This window comes from Euwallacea similis, chromosome 25 (assembly GCF_039881205.1).
Source record: "Euwallacea similis isolate ESF13 chromosome 25, ESF131.1, whole genome shotgun sequence".
Classification (NCBI taxonomy): domain Eukaryota; kingdom Metazoa; phylum Arthropoda; class Insecta; order Coleoptera; family Curculionidae; genus Euwallacea; species Euwallacea similis.
In genome coordinates, this window is record NC_089633.1 from 1,987,192 (window position 1) to 2,006,072 (window position 18,881).

The 18,881-nt window shown below is 32.2% G+C and overlaps 3 protein-coding genes across 4 annotated transcripts in view; 2 read left to right on the forward strand and 1 right to left on the reverse strand.

The window, feature by feature from the left end:
- The window catches only part of LOC136416917 (UPF0587 protein CG4646), a 177,647-nt gene extending 159,041 nt beyond the window's left edge, over positions 1-18,606 (forward strand). Inside the window, exons 1-3 of one of the 2 annotated variants that reach the window (XM_066402355.1) lie at positions 17,134-17,272; positions 17,325-17,600; positions 18,094-18,606. In XM_066402355.1, coding sequence (XP_066258452.1) covers positions 17,348-17,600; positions 18,094-18,320 — 480 coding nt within the window. In that variant the 5' untranslated portion in view covers positions 17,134-17,272; positions 17,325-17,347 and the 3' untranslated portion in view covers positions 18,321-18,606. Of the gene's footprint in view, positions 1-17,133; positions 17,273-17,324; positions 17,601-18,093 lie in introns of those variants that run through there. The other variant, XM_066402357.1, reaches the window with a different exon arrangement.
- Dgkepsilon (diacylglycerol kinase epsilon) lies at positions 1,798-10,957 on the reverse strand. The gene is made up of 11 exons (XM_066402240.1): positions 10,476-10,957; positions 5,677-5,845; positions 5,406-5,536; positions 5,163-5,310; positions 4,869-5,008; positions 4,399-4,476; positions 3,974-4,119; positions 3,214-3,382; positions 2,924-3,089; positions 2,715-2,860; positions 1,798-2,643 (listed from the first exon to the last, which is right to left on the reverse strand). The coding sequence occupies exons 1-11, from the start codon at positions 10,686-10,688 to the stop codon at positions 2,518-2,520; spliced, it is 1,632 nt and encodes a 543-aa protein (XP_066258337.1). The 5' UTR covers positions 10,689-10,957; the 3' UTR covers positions 1,798-2,517.
- On the forward strand, positions 11,519-15,663 carry lic (dual specificity mitogen-activated protein kinase kinase lic). Its single transcript, XM_066402210.1, has 7 exons — positions 11,519-11,674; positions 12,768-12,844; positions 13,185-13,350; positions 13,421-13,640; positions 13,695-13,891; positions 13,953-14,197; positions 14,331-15,663. Exons 2-7 carry the CDS (start codon positions 12,777-12,779, stop codon positions 14,443-14,445), a joined length of 1,011 nt encoding a protein of 336 aa, XP_066258307.1. The 5' UTR covers positions 11,519-11,674; positions 12,768-12,776; the 3' UTR covers positions 14,446-15,663.
- Positions 18,607-18,881: the final 275 nt, after the last annotated feature.

Genomic DNA, 18,881 nt, shown 5'->3' on the forward strand with positions numbered 1-18,881 from the left:
AGCTCCTCTCGATTCACCATTTCTTTTGAATATCAAAATTCACGAATGACGTCAATCCTCTTACTGTAAAAAAAAGGTTGTTGTGCCCATTCTCCAGCAAAATTACATCGTCACAGTCGGTCACTGTCACAAGTGCAATTTTATTACGTCACCATCACCGAACCTACTCACATTATCATAAAATGTGCATTCGTTTTGCCTTATTTTTCCTCGTGCAAACAATTCCTCCATATACATACATTATAAGGAATTTTATCGTTTATGTCCTTTTTAATGTGGCATTATTATGGGATAACTGTACGTACGGTCAATAATGCCATCGGACTGATATGTTAAGAAACGTTAAATATTTACGGAATACAGAAGTTCGTAAGAAGCACTCAAAATGTTGGTATATGTAGATAAGTAGTACTTCATTTCTCGTGGACGTATGAGTGTGGCACGTATACAGGATGATTCATTAACAATGGGACAACCGAAAGCTGAAGATACTACACGTCAAATGGTAACGATTAGAAAAAATATACCTTATCCGAAAGTTAATGGTTTCGGATATACAGGGTATTGAAACTTAAAATTTTAATTAATTTATTTATCATTATTCTGAAAATATCTAGATTAGACATTTGAAAAGTTATGTTTTCTTCATGTGAGGAACAAAATACGTTTGACAATTTCCGCGTTGCTAAAAAAGGGCGCAACTTACGGTCAATTTTATAGAATTTACAGTTAATAACTTTTTACCCTATATGTCTAACATGAAATTTGAATCAAAATCTGAAAGAGAAATAATTTTTTCATTAAGTATTTTTGTGTCATTTTCATATCTCGAATTTCTTTCTAGAAAAATCTATTTAACGAACACTACGTTTAAATTTGATAATACGAGAAATTAAAAACGAAACACACTAAGTGTATTTTCATTTTTTGAATTGGAAAACGTAACTTATTTGTCACCTAAAAAAACATAACTTTACGAATTTTCAAGTGTCTAATCTAGATATTTTCAGAATAATGACGAAGAAATTAATTAAAATTTTAACTTTCAACACCCTGTATATTCGAAACTACCAACTTTCGGAAAATACATATTTTCTCCAGTCGTCACCACTTGACGTGTAGCATATTCAGCTTTTGGTTATTCCATTGTTAATGAATCACCCTATAGACAAAAATAAACCTGTCGCTTCTAGTGTTAAAAACATTTGCTTCAAGTTATTTGATGGTGAGGGCAGAAATGTATCAGGTTGATACATAAATGTTTCGGATGGAAAAAGTAGAAAAACTGATCTTCCATCCAAAAACTATCGCAAACCACTTTCGTAGAAGACAATGGAAATCATGCACCGAGAGACATAACATTTTCCGTATTAGTAACGAAGCTATAAGTGGTTGGCAAAAATCTTTTACTAATCGGTATAGTAAAATGGGTAATGATATCTCATCTAAAATGCCAGGAAAACCATTCTCAAAAATTATCATATTGTGATTTAACGTCGGGGATAAAAATTCCCAAATGAAGAACAAAAATCCAAATGTTGCTGTGATATTTATGCGATTTCGATACAAAATTCAAAGTTCTATGATTTCACTTTGGGTTCCAAAAAAACTAAATTTAGGCCATATTAAAAGACGCCAAAAATGGCAACTTTTTAAAATTAAATTTGTATGGAGTATGTGTATGTAATACATGTAATATACATATTGGTGAGACGTAATACACATATTTCAAAAACAAATAAATGACAATCTAGGCCAAGTCTTCTATAAAAGGGTTGAAGATGAAAACAAACATCCTTATTAGGAAAACATATATTTTCAGAGTTTGAACAATTTCGATTGATTACACCACAATGATAGCGTATTACGTTCAGGAAGTACTTTTTTCAACATCTAGTTAATACGATAAAATATTTTAAACCCTCAAAAGACCACTTTGTAGAACACCTTCTTTTATTAAAAAATAACATGTTTAAGTACAATTAGGCCAGTAAAACTAAAAATGAATTTACAAGTGAGGGGAAAAAGGCGTATTACTTGTAGGGTATATCATATTGCGACTAGTTACATTTTTAAGCTTTGCTGACTATTAACAAATTGAAAGAGACTCATTTATGCGACTGCATTTTTCTTAAGATTCTTAAAAATTTTAATTAAAAAAGTTATTTTTTTTCACATCACTGGTGCATTAAAACTGTTAACCCAACCAAAATATTCCTTTTCGATAAAAATAACGCCAATTAACAACACATAATATGCATCTAAATGCAACATCAACAATGAATAAACGTTTCAAAAATATTTATAAACTATATTATAAAAGTGGCAACAAAAATTCCCTTAACCTACTTCAACCCATCAAGGCTGTTGGAAAGACATGGTTTAATTATTAATAATCCAGACTAATAAACGAAACAATGTAAGTTCCTTATTTAGGGCAACATGGTTCTTTTAGGGACTTAATGAGGTGGATATTACATTCTTTATTTTTTAAATGAGTCATTGAATAACAAATGATTAATTATTATCATTCTGGTTTATAAAAATGGGACACTTGTTCACGTAAGTAACTTTTAAAGTCGCAGGATGTTGTTCCCAAGGTTCACCGTCGATTTGAACGGGAGCTTTTTCTTTCAATCGAATCTAAAATGCGAAATGAAAATTCAGACATTTTTCTTTTCTAAAAACATAAAAAAACCATAGTTTCGTTTTACCTCTACAGTTCGGGCTTGGCCTAATCGAATAGGAGCTGAGAACCCTACTTGCATTTGGGCAATGTGGAAGGAGGAATAAATCCCAACGACTTCCAATATACCATCTTGATGTGATTGTGACGTTTTGCTTGAACCATCTCCTAAACCTAAAAAAAATATTGTGCGAAAATGGCAGCGAGGAACATTTTAATTATTTTGCAATTAGTTACCCCATAAGTTAACACCGGCACCCCATGACGATATGTTTAAAACCACTATAGACTCCAGTTCTGGTAAAGGAACTTGATGACCATCCAAGTATAAGTCCAATCTTTGTTCTAAATTTTTACAGTCAGCTGTTACAACTTGTTGGGTTCCGAAGCATAAGTAGAGAAGCTATAAAATAAAATAAACTGTTTGCAGATATGTGCAATTCAAGTTCTTTAATATGAACCTGAGGACTTTTCCATAATTAAATTTTACTGAATTTGTATTAAATGGTTATTATTTTAGCACTTACTTTGTTAAACAACCTACTACCATAAACATAAAATATACTGTCCCTAGTTTTATGGAAGCTAAGTGCAACCTGAGCGTCCACTCCTACGCTCATATAATTATACATGAAAAACGTCTTGTTTGGTATTCTTAGTCCTAAATGCCTGTTTGAAATTACTTCCATTTGCCACCTGAAAAATGACAAAGTTATCCAAAAGAAATCTTCATGAAAATGCAAACCATCCTGCATCAACAATTATTCTAATAAATTTATCGGAGATTCAGTAGTATATTATTTTTTAGTATTATGATGTTAGAATTAAAAATAAGATAATGATAAGCAAATTGACAGAACTATCTTGGGATGAAGCACTGTCGAACGAGGTTACTACTACCACTGCTACTAAACGGACAAGTATCAGGGAATCCTTTTTTCGACTAGGGTACCTCTCCAAAAGTAAAAAGGAAAGAAAAAGGAAACATAGGCAGTCAAGATATAGAAGGACAGAGATGCAATCGAGTAGTAGTAAATTCGTTAGTTTATTTTTCAATATTTTGTTAATAAATTAACATTTATTAACTATAGAGAATGTTCCAAATATTATTCCGACTCATTCATATTTTTCATTCATCAAAACAGTGATAAAATGATAATTATTTCGTAAAAGTAAAAAAATCAGCTCTTTCCCATTAACTAAATCATAAAATTGAAGTTTTACACTTAAACTGACTTATTATCAAATAGAAAGAAAAATAATTTAACATCGAAATTAGGTTCTCACCTATCAAGTTGAGATAAGCTTGCTTCTTGAATATCATTCAAAATCTTAGGTACATCTAATTCCGAGCCGTTTTCCTTTCCCCAACCTAATACTCTAGACAGATCATTTCCCGTACCAAGAGGTATTATAGCCAATGGGGGCTCCGGCTAAAAATAATTAAATTTTCAATAAAGCAAAGTTTACTCATGCTTGGTTCATTGCTGCCGGTATTATCAGTGCAATTACTGGTGCCACTAAACGTGCCGCTGCTAAAAAACTTCTATTATCATTGATGGAAAGTGGAAATTAAAAAAGAAAAATGTTAAGAATTTATTATTGAAATGCATGAAAACACCTACCTATAAACGAATTTCTTTCCCAAAATACCAATATCGGAGCTAATATATGAAGTTTAAAAACATCTATTACAGGAAATCGATACTTACATCTAAATCCAATTTGTGGGAAGTTGTCAGTACCCAAGATATGGTTCCATCACCCCCAGCAACTAAGATTCTCACTAGCTGAAATTTGAGCACAAGATATGAATTGTTTACTCATAAATACTTATAGGTACCAAAATTAATTGAATCTTATACAGAATTTGCCACCTTTATTACGTTAAACAAATCTTAAGGTCAAATGTAGGACTGGACTTCTCGAAAGGAACTCAACCGCTTGTTGAAACATAAGCCCATCAAGATGGGTGTATCCTTAAATTATGGAATAACGGTACTAGAAATATCAAACGTTGCGCAAGAAAACCATTACAGGGTAGGAAAAAAGATTATGTTTTTTAAACCGTTTTAGAGAGATCTAGTTCTAAAATTCACCTCAAATCTCGTTTGTAACCATAGTATCATATAACGACTTTGGATCATGACATATAACTTAAATCTCATGACTTTTTAATCACCTTTGGAGCCAAGAGGACACACCATTGCAGAGCCGCTGCTGGTTTCCTATTGGTCAGATCTATGACTTGTGCTGGATTTAAATATTTCCTAAATCCTGATAATATTAACGCTCCATCTGAATTACCAGATTTTTTATTTGCTATAAACATAAAGAATCATCAACAAAGAAAATTTATAAAATTCAATTAATAAGGACATGTACAGTGTACACAAAATATATTACATGTTCACAAAATTAATACCAAAAATTTGTGAATTTAATTAAAGTAACTGTCAAGAAATTAACTCCCTACCAATTACTACAAGTGGTGACCATTTATCCCATCCTGGATCTTTAACATTTCTCAACAATAAGTGTTTGTTCAACGCCCCTTTCCTTCTGGCCACTTGAACACAATATGGAGGTACGATCATAGATCGAAATGGGCCAAAATCGCAAACCTTAAATCGGAACAACAATTAAAAATATTTAACTAGATTCACTGTCCAAACTTATTTAGAACTTTCCAAAAGCTGAAAAGTTCAACCGTACTTACCTCATCAACCTTTTTAAGGCAATCAGTGTGAACCGATCTCTGGCACCAACAGCACTGGAAATCGATAAGTCCAGGTTCCACTGAGCAGTCCTCATTACAAACTGAACAGGTGGCGCCCAAGGGTAAATTTCCTAATATAATATATACCATGAAATTGACACACTTAAGACTAAATTAATAATGATAATACACATAACTTATTTTCGACTGAACTATATCTAACTTCTTCAATTTCATTTAATACAGAATACTCGGTTAATGAAATAGTTACCTTTGACCCAGTGATGAAAATGTACCTCACTGTTGCTGGTAATTGATTTACATGGAAGTTTTTGATTAGCTTTCTTGACACACTCAGAATCAGCGCAAACCCCACAACAATCACAATATAAACCGATGCCGTGTATTAGGAATGACTCACAAACTGAACAGTACCATGCCTAGTGAAGAACCAATACTTTTACCCACATACTTATAGAGTGTCCCAACACTGTGACAGGTCAATAATATCTTTTAGCAATCATAATAAAAAGTTAAGTAGAAAAGTGGGGCATATCTTGCAGTTAAAGAGGGATTATAAGGGATTCATAAGGAAATTTAAATTCATATCAAGGATCTTAAACTATTAATGAATTTATACAGTAACACCTACCGCAACCGGCTCAGACATTACTAGAACTAAGTCCAGTTGAGAAACGAAACGAAATACACTACACCGCAAAATTAACGCATATTTTACATTTTTACATATTTTCGTTTTTATAATTTTAGAGTAGGCTTTATGTTTACTAAAGAAGTATAACCATAATTTTCAATCAATTTAACGGAATCAATAAGGAACATAGTTAAATGAATATACATGCTGTTCCAAAAATTACATAATTTTTATTCCTTAATTTATACAAATACTTAATAGTGTGTAATGCCCCTTCTTGCTTTGATTACTGCTTCACACCTCCTTGACATACTTGAAATTAAGTTTCTAATATCAACTGGATTAATTCGATCCTGTATTTCCGTAATCCTCAATGACAGCTCATTTAAGTCCCTAGGGGGAACCTGCAAGGCTCTAACTTGTCGACACATGTTATCCCATAAATGCTCGATGGGGTTCAGATCAGGGCTTTTTGCTGGCCAAGGCAACGTTTGAATTTTCACACCTTAGAACTAATTTTGTACTACTCGTGCCACGTGTGGATGTGCATTATCGTGCATCACTGAAAACTCCTCACCGATAAATGAGGTCTATGGCACTATATGGGGTTGTAAAATGTCTATTATGTATCGGTGGGCTGTCAAATCACCATTCTGAAGCACAATTAGCTCCGTGTAACTTTCCAAACTAATACCTCCCAATATCATAACAGATCCACCTCCATGGCTCACAGTGCCGATAATGTTGCCCTAGGCATATTGCTCTCTAGGATGTCGATATACTTTCCTATAATGATCTTCACTAAAGAGACAAAATCGAGACTCATTCGCAAAGAGTATGTTGTCCCATTGACGATCTCCCTAATCTTGGTACTTTCGGGCAAATCGAAGACGCTCTCTTCAATGTTTTATGATCAATAAAGAACCGTTTGCAGCCCTGTAAGGAGTAACATTCCTTTCTGCCAACCTTCTTTTCACTGTATCTTGACTCATACGAAAGTCATGTCGACAAGAAAACTCCTCCTGCAGCGCAGTGCTTGTAATGAATCGACTTCATAAAGCTTTCAGTCGGAAAAATCGATCTTGGCTATTCCTTGTTAACCTTTGTTGCCCTTATCCAAGTTTTCTTTAATTACTACTAGTGACCGTAGATTGTGCCACTCTAAATCGTAGTGCGATTCGAACTTGTGGCAAACTTACTTCAGCAAGTGCCACTGCAGCTACACATTCTTGCAGCGAAAGGTTTCTTCTCTCATGGACATTTTGGGCCATTTTCTTTGGAAACAAAATTTTAAATTCACAAAACACACTAAAAACACAATCTAAACAGTTAAATGAATTACACAACCTGCAAGACAAAATTGCTGAAATAGCAATTTTCAATATTTTGTGAACAACTATTGTTATCTTATAAATAAATGCATAAAAAAATATGAAAAAGTTTTGAGAAAGAAATAATTTCAAACCACAAGTGCGCATTTTAAATATTTTTAAAAGCAGATTTTCTAATTTTAAAAATTATGCGTTAATTTTGTATTGCAGTTTATATTCCATTAAGAACTATGTTAGCTCATTTATTACACTAGTGGGATAGCCTGTATATACCAAAACAATTTTAAAATTTCTCTCAAACTGCGTATGGATTTGCTCCGCTCCTTGTAACCGAACATTGCTATGCTCAAATTGCGTTGAAATTTTGTTTTGCTCTGAGCACTGCTCTGCTCACTACTCTCATTAAACCTACAATTCAGTGCTGCGAGATGGTCAGTGTTAGGTTTAGCTCTTTGTGTATTTTATGCTTTTTCCATCAAGCGGAATTTTCATATTTTTAATACGTATAAAAAAAATTTACTTAATATAGTATTAAACATAATCCTACCTAAATCCAGGAATAAGGGAATGCTCTAGTAATGTCAAGAACATGTAGGTATTGTCATGACTGGCAGACGGCCGCCGATGGTAAAAGGTAGAGACAAAAAAAGGAGGTTTGTTGTAGGCACTTAACGAGTGATTAATTATTTCTTATTTATGTCCAATATTCTGATATGTTTGTTTATGTTAATATTTGCATATCTGTAAGAAAAATCAGAAACCTTCTAGTCAGTAGTCTCAGCTACAGAGATATGGGGACCCATAAAGAGACTGTTGTTAAGAGTGACTTAAATTAAAGCTATTTTAAAATTAGCAGACTGTTAACGAATTGTGGTCGCGTTAATAAATAGTGTAATAAAAGTCGCAACAATTGGAATCAGAAATGGAATATTTAAGGTCTTGCTTGTGCTGCATTGTGAGTACTTATTTTCCGGACATTGCCTGTTTTAAGCCAGTAGCTAAAAACCAACATAAAACAAGAAGGACCAACTTACTGCGCTGCTTGCCTCTATACAGAAAGAAGAACGAGATAGACATTATGATGAGTAGGAAAAACTGCAGGAAACACGAGATCAGGAAGAGAGAGAGGAACAGATGACTTTCGAAGAGGTGTTAATGAATCGGCTCGTAGTTAAATACCAACAGCTAGAAAAGGAGATAGTGAAGACTGTTAACCAAAAAATATTCGAACTGAAAAAGAAATTGCTGGCACACCACATCAAAGGTGACAACGATTGTAAGATCACCCCGGTTACTTATGGCGGAACTACGTCCTGAGAAATCTACAAAACTCAATTGGAGGTAGCTGCAAAATACAAATCGCTATAGTACCGACGACATATTAACACAATAATTATAGAAACCGATTTGAAACTTAATGTCATGACAACCTACGACACTTATCTATGTTTTTGAATAATACCCTGTAGTTCCAAAAGGGTAATGAATATGAAAATGCTATTTTCACCATTAAGTTTATCATGAAATAAGAGAAGCTGGGTTTTTCCGGTAAAAGTGTCGAATTTGGCCTACCCTACACATGTACGATATGCATCCCAACTAACAAATTAGGAAAATTTTATCCAGTGGAAAGGAAACAAAAAAAAAATTAATAAAATCTTACTCATTTATGACCTAAAATATGCCTTTATTGTTAAAAAAAAAACCTGTCAAATACGTTAAATTGGTTTTATTTTACATAATAAAAACAACTAATTTCTTCCTGATTCAACTACCATGTTAGAGTTGTTAAGTTTGATTTATCAGCCTAATTTAAACGTAAAAATTGTTGTCTGCGTTTAGAACTATATTTTACAACATATAAAAATTAATTAGTTGTTAGTCTCTCCGTGATCAATAAACCTTTTCAGTAACAATAATCTGGATTGGACTGATCTTCCATGATAGCTTGGTTTGTCTCGTTTTTGTTCGGTCCAGTTCTTTGTACAGTTAAAATAACACTTTTTAAATCAAGCGTAGGAAGTAAGAAGTATTGTGAGTATATAATTAATTGTATGTTAACCAATAAGTTTGGTAAGAAGGTTAACACACGCAAGTGATTGCAAACTGGTGGCACTCACCAGTTTGTATGTAAACTATAAGTTACAAACAGCGCGTCTTAGTACGCACTATTAGTAACAAATACACATTTGTTGCTGATTGGCATTATGTCCACTACTTCCTTCCTTCCTTCTCCTTTTATAGCCTCACTTCCAAAGACGTTTAGGCAACATAATCTCTTTATGTTTCTTTGAGATTGCAAAATTATTTGCGTCACAATCTTACTTCTATTTTGACTCTTTAGCATATTTAAATGAGCTGACACTCCCATGTACAACAATGAGTAAAAACAAAAACTCCTCCACAGGCTGAATATAACCATTGCTGTCAGGCCTCAACCCAGAATCTGCAGCTCTGTACCTTTTGTCTTCTACTAACAGCCCTCAGGGCACATTCCACCCAACTGGCAGCCCTTGGAGAGATCTTACCTCCTCAGTGAACAAAAATAAAATCTTGTGTCTACTACTTGATGTTCTATTTTTGCCAATATAAGAGCATATGTTTCTTTCTTTGTCAAGGAAACCTGTATAACCTGGTAGGGATTTTATAGCTTAAGATTCAGGTAAAAACAAGGAGAATTTTACTTCCATTTGCCCACTTTTTAACCAGATTTGACAGCTTAAATATATTGCTTCATGAAGAAACTTATATGTGTGGTGTTCTATTTTACTCAGTTGAACTTACCATAAATCAACCAAACTGACCAATAAATTATACATAACCAATGTGGGTGATTTGAAATACTTTTACAGATAAATCTAATGCACTTTTTATAGTGTATTGTTTTATTGCAAGGAGCAGAGCAAATTCGTATATGAATTTATGCATTAGTGTCACATTAAAAATTATACAAGACATAATTCTTAGGAAACACAAATAACACAGAAGCACCATTTAATGGTGTAAAAACCTCAAAAGAAATCATGAATACCTACTTAATGGGGGTCTTAATGTGAAATAAACAAATAATAATCATTAACTTGCCTTAGCAGTAACTTTTATAGGGATCCAACTATGATTCTTGGAAGAATCCCTTACTCCCACAACTTCTTCATTTCCCAGTTTCTTAAAAGCATAATAACTTAATATGCCCAATAGTATAGTGCCTGCAAAAGTGGTAAATCCAAAAGGAGGGAGAAGCTCTCCGATAAACCACATTTTTGAGTTTAGTGAATGCAGTTTGCTAAAAATGGTCATTCAATAGCTAGGCGTTGATTACAGTCTTCAATTTGGGCCTTTAAACTTAAAATTCACAGAAGCTCTGAAATTTAAATTTAACCATGAATATGGAATATCAATGAAAATTTCAGTAGAGAAACTCGTTCAACCATATGGTTAATAATTAAAAATTAACTACATTTGCCTTTATACGAATACATTTGTTGAACATTTATAAATTGAAAATTTGATATTGTTTTATTATTAATTATAATTTGTTTACTAATCGACAAAAATATAAACATTAAATAAATTTAAAAATGACATGTGTCAGCTGTAAGCTGACAGTGACATTACTTTCAGTACTCTTCAAGGTGAAGTTAAAATGAAATCCTGACGTCATTAGGTAAATCAAAATAAAAAATTCTTTTAAAATAATAATTAATGATTATAAAAATAAAAGTCACTCATTTTATAGCGTTCCATGCTAGTAGTGAATGGATGTCTATCAATAAAAATAAATAAATTTAATCTTTCATCTAATTAACATGTATATAGCAAAATATACCTCAACTAGTAACCAAGTTAAACTGAAACTAATTATTTAGATGTCTATTTCTATTTATCCAGTATCACACTAACTATAACGTAGAACAATAAAGGAAAGGACAAATGATAATTAGATGTAATAATTAAATGTAAATTAGAATTATAAGCAAAATTTAATTTAAATAGAACTTATCCTATTCATGACGTCAGACTAATTATATTCCTGTACTTTTATAGAAAACTGTAAATTTAGTTCACAATAAAAAATAAATTTTGTAAGAGTTATGTTGTTAAAGATTGTCATGTCAATATAACAGTTATCAGTCAACTGTCAGGTAGTCGCAAAGGAAAGAATTTTTTCTGACTTTTAATTTGATTTCATTGAAAATTTAAATAAAGCCCAATTTAAATTGAAAATAATTGAAAAAGTTTAATATAAATTGAGTCGGCATTTGTTCCCCGTCAAGTAATAAACTGTAAGTACAATCGGGTATCAGTGGTGGTTCGGTTACTGTGCTTCTCCAATCTCTATATTTCATAACCTAAAGAAAGCGCTAGTTAATTTTCTGCCCAGTCTCCCATAAATCTTTACCAAAATAGTCTATAAAAAAGTTAAAATTCATTTAAAATATAAATTGCATCAAAATTAAAGTGGGGAAAATTCAATTACTATATTTAGGTGTAACTTTAGTAAAAGTTTTTGTCTCTGTTATTGTTTTTGCATAACAAGTAGGTAGTGGGTAGGCGAAAGTAGAAGGTTATATTACTATAAAATTTAAAATTAAGCCAAATATGAATATTAAAATAACTAATAACTATGACTGATTTATATATACATTGATAACTTCAAAATATGTAGTTTGAAGATCGCTCACAAGTGGCCAACTTGGTGCAATTTCATAATGTGAAGATGGAAACGCAAGATCTTTAAATATTTTTGTAGTAACCTGTAGGCAGAATATTAACTTTTGTTACCTCCTATAAAAATTTGATATTTATGTTTACTTATGAAGGCCTGCTTTTCCATCCTCAAATTTTTTACTTTGGCATATCTAGGCTTGGAACCAGCCAGTACCTCATACTTTACCTCATATTTGCATTTTACTATTTATAATTTGTTGAATTACATTTGTAAGCAATCAATATTAAAATCTGACACACACTCCTTACAGTTGAATTTTTTTTTTTTAATAACTTTTTACATTTTAAATTGTTCTTGAATATTTTTTCATTACTTCTTGTCTTAGTTCTTGCAGTGCATGTTTAAGCTGTCATTTAACAAAATTCTGTTTTTCACTATGTTTGTGTCACCAAAATGTGTATTATTAACTTGCAATAACTACTTCCTAGCAATAAAACTTATTAACTAAAATGCAGCCTTCATGTATTATGTATTAAGACATTTTCAAAAATTGAAAATGCAGTAGTGTTGTTAGGTTTCCCAAAATAACTATCAAGAAATAGTTTATAATTCAATCATATTCAGTCATTTCTATATGTAAACCTTTAACTTGAAGACTAATCAAGTGTAATTAAATTTTCTTTTTATTTGCTTTTAATTATTTCTAGCTGAGCATAATGTCAGGACGCAGAAGGCCTGGTTTTGCCAGGTTAACCTTGAATATGCCAGATGAGCCACCACCAGTGTAAGTATTAATAAAATTATCTTGATTCCTTCATCTCTTCCATTTCAATATCCCTGTCAGCATTATTTTTTGAAGAAATTCAAGTTGGTGTCTTTTAGAAAATTCCAAATTAAGTAAAATTATCAAAAGTTTTATTTGTCCTTGTAATACTACAATTGATGAAGATAAATATTCACAATAAATATAATACTTAAGAGATTATCCAAGAGATTATGTATCAATTGTATCATTATTCACAATTCAAATATAAAAATTTAGATGGTGTTGATTAGACATAAATTTTGTTTTAATATGAAAACGCTTCAAGCCTAATTGTAATGCAAGTCTGTTTTTAACTCAGAGTTGCTCCTGGAAATTTGGACTCTCGGACAACCATTACCATTGGTGACAAAACTTTCGATGTCGAAGCTGACGACTTGGAGAAAATCTGTGATTTAGGACGTGGCGCATATGGAGTAGTTGAGAAGATGAAGCATATTCCCAGTGGGACTATTATGGCAGTTAAGGTATGATTTGTTAATTCACTAATTAACAAACATTCTTGTTTTCTGTTAGTCAGCAAGAATAATTTTATAGCGTATCACGGCCACAGTAAATACTCAGGAACAAAAACGACTTCTAATGGACTTGGATATTTCTATGCGAAGCAGTGATTGTCCATATACAGTTCAGTTTTATGGGGCTCTATTTCGGGAGGGAGATGTATGGATTTGCATGGAAGTTATGGACACAAGTTTAGACAAATTTTATATTAAAGTTTATAATAGCGGACGAAAAATACCTGAACATGTTTTGGGTAGGTTGTAAGGATTAGTGATTTATAATGCTATATATATGTTTATTTTTATAGGCAAAGTAGCATTTGCAGTAGTAAGTGCCCTTCATTACCTCTATTCACAACTCAAAGTAATTCATAGGGATGTAAAACCTTCAAATATTCTTATAAACAGACAGGGTGAAGTCAAGATGTGTGATTTTGGTATTAGTGGTTATCTCGTGGACTCTATTGCCAAAACTATAGATGCTGGGTGCAAACCGTACATGGCTGTAAGCAATAACCGTTAAAAACTTAAAGACCTCCGAACTAAACGTTTTACTCGCATTTTAGCCAGAGCGAATTGACCCTCAAGGAAACCCCTCACAGTACGATATAAGGTCGGACGTGTGGTCATTGGGAATTTCGCTAATTGAATTAGCTACTGGAGAATTCCCATATCCCAAATGGGGCACACCTTTTGAACAGCTCAAACAAGTGGTCACAGGAGATCCGCCCCGACTGCCTTCAGACGGAAAGTTTTCTCAGGAGTTTCAAGACTTTATTTCCAAATGTTTACAAAGTAAATATGTCGATAGGTAAGTTACTCACGTAGATACTTCTCTAATAATGTTTTTGATAATTTTAAAAATTGTATATTATGCATATCTTAATTCTAACCTGCTGCTTGATTTACTGTAGTATTTTCTGCTCACTTTAGTCTCTTTATAGATGGAACTATAGCCAACTGTTACAACACGAGTTCCTAACAAAACATCGTGACCTGAATACCGATATTTCCAGTTTTATTGGAGAGATACTAGACTTGCCTGATACAAACCCCTGAGACTCCTGTACGGTTTGTTAACTTAAAACTTAACTCCACAAGGATTGCTGAATATTCAGCTACATCAGCAGTTAGCGTAATTTCCGCTAGCTCAAACAATGTTTTTTCTTGTTTTATTCTCGTCCTTAACAAAATTTTCCTTTTTGAGTAACGTACAGTTTTTGGTTGTTTCAATCTCATTTCCGCTTTAAATAAAATGAATAATACTAGTCGTCAAATGAACCACAGGCCTAGTCGCTGTTATAGAGATTCTGAAAGACCCAGTTATTAATGTGCCGTCAATTTTACATACAGACTAATTGCAATAGAAACATAGAATATAGCCTGGGTATTGATCAGATTCTGGGTTCCTATGGAAACTAACTTGATGTTATAATTCACAGCCTATTAATTATTGTATCTAACTTTAACTTTAACTACTAGTTAATTGCCATTGAAACGTTGAAATAGAGCCTAGATATTAGTCATATTCTTGATTGTTACAGAAACTAGCCTCATGTTAGTGACACCACATTAATAATTCGGCCATAATACTAATTAATCTTGAGTTGAAGGTAATTATTTGTGTTCGATTTTAATGCTTATTTCATTTCCATATTTCATTTTTAAAGGATCTAAGCAAATATTTTAAATCAGTTTTCATATTATATAATATTATTTTCGTTCTAGAAGAGTGTAGAGTGTACATAGTTTTAACAACACGTTTTATTTCTATTTATTAGTATTTAAACAACTCAATGCTAAGTTGAAAATTTTTAGTTCCGATTTTATCTAATCATACATGCTTTAAACTTGTTATGGTCAATCGTCACGGGAATGCCCAAAAGACTGAAAAACGTATTGACAATTACGGCTAAAAAAATCAGGTTAATGTTGTTATAACATTTATATCCGTTACAGGGAGAAGTTTTATCTAAAACAATTTTCGTTTTTATTAACTCCGCTAAAAATCCAGAATAATATATGAAATTTAATTGTTTAGTTAGTTATAAGATCGGCATTAATAAACAAACTAAAAATGTCTCAAAAATTACATTTTAAAGCAGGTTTTATTCAATAGTTTCTAAGGCTTAAATATCGAACGAAAAGTTCTACTGTATATCGTGCTATTTTATAGAGAATAAGGAGTAGACTGTTAATTTCAGATTTTTGTCAGAAATAAGAATATTGCTGTAAGATGTATAAAAGTGTGATAAAGAGACATTTAGTTCAACAAAAGTATTACGTTCTTTATTCTTTTGCTATTATACGCTTAAACAACGAAAAGAAGCAGTTACGGTTTGTAATAAATTTTAATGTCAATTTCCTTTATATTAACATCGTGTGGATATCTACAGTATGTCCACAGATAGAGGGCCCAAGAGGACAAATGGACCAAAAATGTCGTTTTTCGACAAAAAGTCATTCTGGATAAGTCTCTGCTTCTCGAAAAAATGCGATTTACGAAGATAACTTTGAACTTTTTTATACAGGGTGTACAAAAACTACGAACACATTAAATGCTACCAAGAATAAACTAGCTTTCTTTCTCATTTTGGAGCAAAATGGTAAATAAAAAACAGATTTAAAATCCTATCCAAAGTTTACATACAAAGTTCCACTATTCCAAAATAGTGTATAAATAATTCAAAATAAAAGTTAGTAAATATTACTTATTCAAACACACCTCCCCTGTATTCGACGTATTTCTCAAATTTGATATTGTGATTTTGTAGTCATGCTTATTGTGCTAACGTGAAATGAGGTACAAAAGGTAAAATTAGAAATTGTTTGAATTTTAAAATAAAAATAAAATTTGGAACACTCAGTTAAAATTTTGTATATAAACTTTGGGTAAAATTTGAAATCTGTTTTTTATTTGCTCCAAAATGAGAAATAACGGTAGTTTACTTTTGATAGTATTTCATGTATTCGTAGTTTTTGGGCACCCTGTATATAAAAGTTCAAAGTTATCTTCATATATCGTATGTTTTCAAGAAGCGGAGACTTTTATCAAAAATGACTTTTTGTCGAAAAACGACATTTTTGATCCATTTGTCCTCTTGGGCCCTCTATCTGTGGACATACTGTATAGGTATATGTCGTGGATATGCCATTTATGGCCGAATAGAACATCCCGAGGACATACGAATACAGAGAATTCCTAATGGGATATTCGCGAATATCCCTTTAGAAATTTCTGAGAAATGCTATACAAAACGTAGTTCATATTAGTATTGAGTAATGACCAATTCTCTTGGTAAGCGTAATACCAGAGTAATATGTTATTTTTTCCTTTCCTTTTCTTGGTGACTTCATTGAAAATGAACTGTATGATCATTCCATAAAGTACCTTTTTTTCTGGTAGAACCCCCTGTATTGACACGTACTAAATCATATTTGTAAACATACAGTTATATGTGTTGTAAGCAGTACGTATAGATTTGCTTGCAGATTCATCTCTGTTTAATCCGTAATCACACTCATTTGGCAAAATCGAAGTTCGATGTTCGTTCAGTGTTCTTTTGCTTAGAACCTGAGTATGCACTTAAAATTTAAGTCTTCACAAATCTCTTCTCCCTCGTATAATCTAACTGTAGTGTGAAACTGTCAAGAAAATCTGTTATCGACGGAGGTCCATAATCGATATTTATGTTACTTCTTTACATTTGTATTGTCTGAATTAAATAAATAAAAATTCCAAATTTAGCAAAAGTAAACAACAAAGTAAAAGACTACATTGAAAATAGTATTAAATGTTCAGGAAACATTCATACAAAATTCACATAATTACATAAACAGGAACAAGATTTCTCAAAAAGGTTACATTAGGGGCAAGGAAATATTTGTAAATTGGGTGGTGTAAGGCAGGCACAAATGATCTTTTAAACGTTTTATAGGCAATCTGTGGTAAGAACTGGAAATGGGCAAAACCATTCAATGTCGAATAAAAGCTCGATTAGAAAATGTTGAGGAGCTGAAAACTAACCACCCCGATCATTCCTTTTCTTTAAAGCTCAAATGTACTAGTTGTGGAGAGGTTTCAGACAAGTGGCATGATGTTATCGAGTCTGAAAAATTCCCTGGCAAAACAGGAAGATCAGAAAACAATTACATTGCCAAATGTAAAATGTGTGGAAGGGAAAATAGCCTAGATATAGTACCAGGTAGCAATGGTAAGTTTCAGAAGATTAAATGATGTGGAGATATGTGGATGTTCTACCTTGTCAAATGCTATAAGACTTCATATTCCATAGTGAATTTCACCCTTATTATTCAGTCCCTGAATTATTCCCAGAAATGTTTTTAAAAACAGTAATTTCTTATAAATTTTCTTAAACCAAAAGCAAATATTCTTCATAGGAATATTTTCAAAAGCTTTCTCTGAACTAACATTGTCACCCTCTTGAAGGAACTATTTACCTGCATTATCTATAAAGCTTTCACAAATATTATTTGCATATTTTAAAAAATGATTCCTTAGGCTACTGTGTGTGTGTGTACTGAAATTTGTTTTACATGCATGGAAATTTTAGTTACCATACCGAGTTAGTTATTAAATGGGAGAAGTTTTAGAGAATTATATTAGAAACTTATGCCTGGTTTAAAAGTTGCTTTAGATTTTTCTGATTTCAAACCATTGAAGTAATTTGAGTCTTCAATTTTCAGCATCTTACACAAACGAAGACTCTGAAAAATTCAAATCAATAGTGGCATTTGATTGTCGAGGAACTGAGCCAGTGGATTATCGTCCATCAGAGGGGTGGTTGGTTAAAGTGGAAGGGAGCAGTAAAGTTTTCAATGATGTAGACCTGATAGAAAAGGAGTGGGTGGAATATGATGAAAAAATTCAAGACTCTGTAGGTGTATATGAATTTGAGTTTCAATTACATTAGTTTTATACTATATTTAGGCGACTTTTAAGCGTGCTGTCAGTTAATTCAAAATTTTTATTGTGTTATTTAATGTAAGTTGAATCAAACACGATATAATATATGTTTAAAGGAATACTACTAGGACTCTCGGGGAATAATAAAATAATGTTAAACCTATTAAAACATGAAATACAGTAAACATTAAAATTCAGTTCAAGTGCATGTTCACAGAGGGTTTTTCCCAGAACATGAATATTGTAATATTATGTTTGTGTGATATGTATATATAACTATGCAGTTACTAAGGTAACAGACGCCAGTATAAAATTGTCCGAAAAAACTTTACATGTAGAATGAAAATTGATCTTGCTGTCTATGCCTTGCGCCTTCGCCCTAATATAAAAACTGATTTATACCTATGCTAAAATGTAATTAGATAAGAAAAAAGAATTTATTCCCGTTCTGTTCAATAACAAATTAATAGTGATTTAAGGGTAAAATGGGTCAATAACATACCTAAATCTTGATTGAAGTAAAGGTTGAAAGTGACTGTGATACAATGAAAAACAGAGTTTCTAAAGT